At 46.7% G+C, this 1,945-nt stretch overlaps 1 protein-coding gene across 1 annotated transcript in view; it reads right to left on the bottom strand.

The window, feature by feature from the left end:
• Positions 1-1,945, bottom strand: part of LOC101567871 (solute carrier family 2, facilitated glucose transporter member 3) — a 121,598-nt gene that overhangs the window by 10,477 nt on the left and 109,176 nt on the right. The window contains exons 6-7 of the mRNA XM_023707414.1: positions 565-727; positions 3-64 (exon numbers count right to left, since the gene is read on the bottom strand). Of these exons, the coding sequence (XP_023563182.1) occupies positions 3-64; positions 565-727 (225 nt within the window). The remainder of the gene's footprint in view (positions 1-2; positions 65-564; positions 728-1,945) is intronic.

The raw sequence follows: 1,945 nt of genomic DNA, 5'->3' as shown, positions 1-1,945 counted from the left end.
CTCTCGTCCTTCATCTCCTGGATGTCCTGGGACACGTCCTCAGAGCCCCACAGCCGCTGCAGGACTGGTGAGGAGAGCCAGGGGAGGGAGTGAGGGAGGCCTGGAACCATGTCCTCCTGCCAAAACCTGTCCTCCAGCCGCATGGCGCTACACAGAGCCAGGGACCAGGACACCATCCTCAGCTCCCCGCCCAGGGGGAGCCGCAGAGAAGCTGGGGACGTCTTAGCCCTCCCTCTCCCGAATACTTTAAAGCCCCAATCATAAAATGCAGCACAAACAGCACTTTTTTTTTTTTTTTTTTTTTTTTTTTGTAATTTACGAATTTGATACAGGGTTTCACTACGCAGCTTGGAGTTGTAATGATCCTGTTTCCATTCAGCCTCCCCAGGGCTGGGATTACAGGTTTGCGTGGGCCACCACGCTGGGTCTCATTGGCTGGCTCAGTACACCTATGGGTGGGACCAGCACTGCCTGTGGTGCCAGGGATCGAACCCTGGTCCCTGCACTTGCCCCCAAGCAGGCACTTAGTCCGCTGAGCTATCTCACTGGCCCTAGGGCACTCACTTTTCCTAGCACGCTCCTCTTCTTTTCTGTTAATGAGTAAGAATCTAGGACTTTCCGGGCAAAGAGGAAGTGCCAGACTTTGCAAGATGGCTGGGATAATGGTGAAGCCGAGCAGCAGAGGCCAGAGCTCTTCAGTCCCCAAGATGAACTTCAAGCCAAAGATCTAGAAGTCAGAAAAACAATGTCACAAACCCCATACTCTCTAGGCTACAAGTCCACTTCTTTAAAATAGCTGTCCGTGAAAACAGACTACCACGTAGAACATATAAACAGCTCAAAAAATATTAGTCCCCCTAAATTTAAAGACTTACCCCAAAACTGGGATTCTGAGAAAAAGACACCTCTCACATGTAATGCAAACAGCAAGCAGATGTATGAAACACTGTTCTAAATCAGCTGGAGGTGGTGGTGCAGCCTGACATCCCAGCACTCAGGAAACCGAGGCGGGAGGATCGTTTGAGACCAGCCTCAGCTACAAAGTGAGCAAGGTCAGCCTGAACTGCATAGTGAGACCCTGTCTCAAAAGACCAAAACAGAAGTTCTACAGCACTGGTCATTCAAGGGGATGCAAATTAAGACACTCAAGAAGGGCTTTCATTAAGAAGTCAACCAATAACAAATGCAGGCAGGGATGTTGGGGGTGTAATTTGGTACAACCAATAAGATTGGCTGTATGAGATTACTCAAAAAATAAACGAGGGCCAATGAGATAGCTCAGTGGTCTAAAGCACCTGCTTATGCAAGCTCAGGCAGATGCAGGGGACCATGGTTTGATTCCTGGCACCACACGCAGTGCCAGCCCCACCCTCAGGGCTGGCTGAACCGGCCAAACGAAAACAAAAAACCCTAAAGGTTCCATTTGATCCAGTTATCCCCTTCTTGGTATCTTCCTGAAAGCTGAAAACATCATACCACAATGATACATGTCCAGCCATGTGCATAGTTTTTAATAGCTAAATTTTGGAAAATAGCCCAAATGCTCATCAACCAATGAAAACTTATTTTTATACAATGGAGTAATACTTGGTCATCAAGGATAAATTAAAGACATTTCTAGGTAAATGAGTGCACTTTGATGAGCACGGTTCAAATTACGGCTAATCAATCATTTGATTATAAATGTCTATTGGAACCGGGGATTGAATTCTTGCCCTTGCGTTTGTACTTGCCAGGGAAGCGCTTACTCCACTATGCCATCTCCCCAGCGCCTTTATAATATGTATTTTAAGGCTTTATAAATCCTTCCCACTCTTATAAACCTTTCCCACACTTTTAAAAACAATTCTAGGGGCTGGGGAGATGGCTCAGTAGAATAAGTGTTTGCCTGGCAAGCGCAAGGCCCTGAGTTCAACCCCCAGTTCTGAAAAAAAAAAAATTAAAA

Source organism: Octodon degus, unplaced genomic scaffold, assembly GCF_000260255.1.
Source record: "Octodon degus isolate 3935 unplaced genomic scaffold, OctDeg1.0 scaffold00288, whole genome shotgun sequence".
In the NCBI taxonomy this organism is placed as follows: Eukaryota; Metazoa; Chordata; class Mammalia; order Rodentia; family Octodontidae; genus Octodon; species Octodon degus.
The sequence above is the reverse complement of the archived record's forward strand: the minus strand, read 5'-3'. Positions and strand labels throughout refer to the sequence as shown.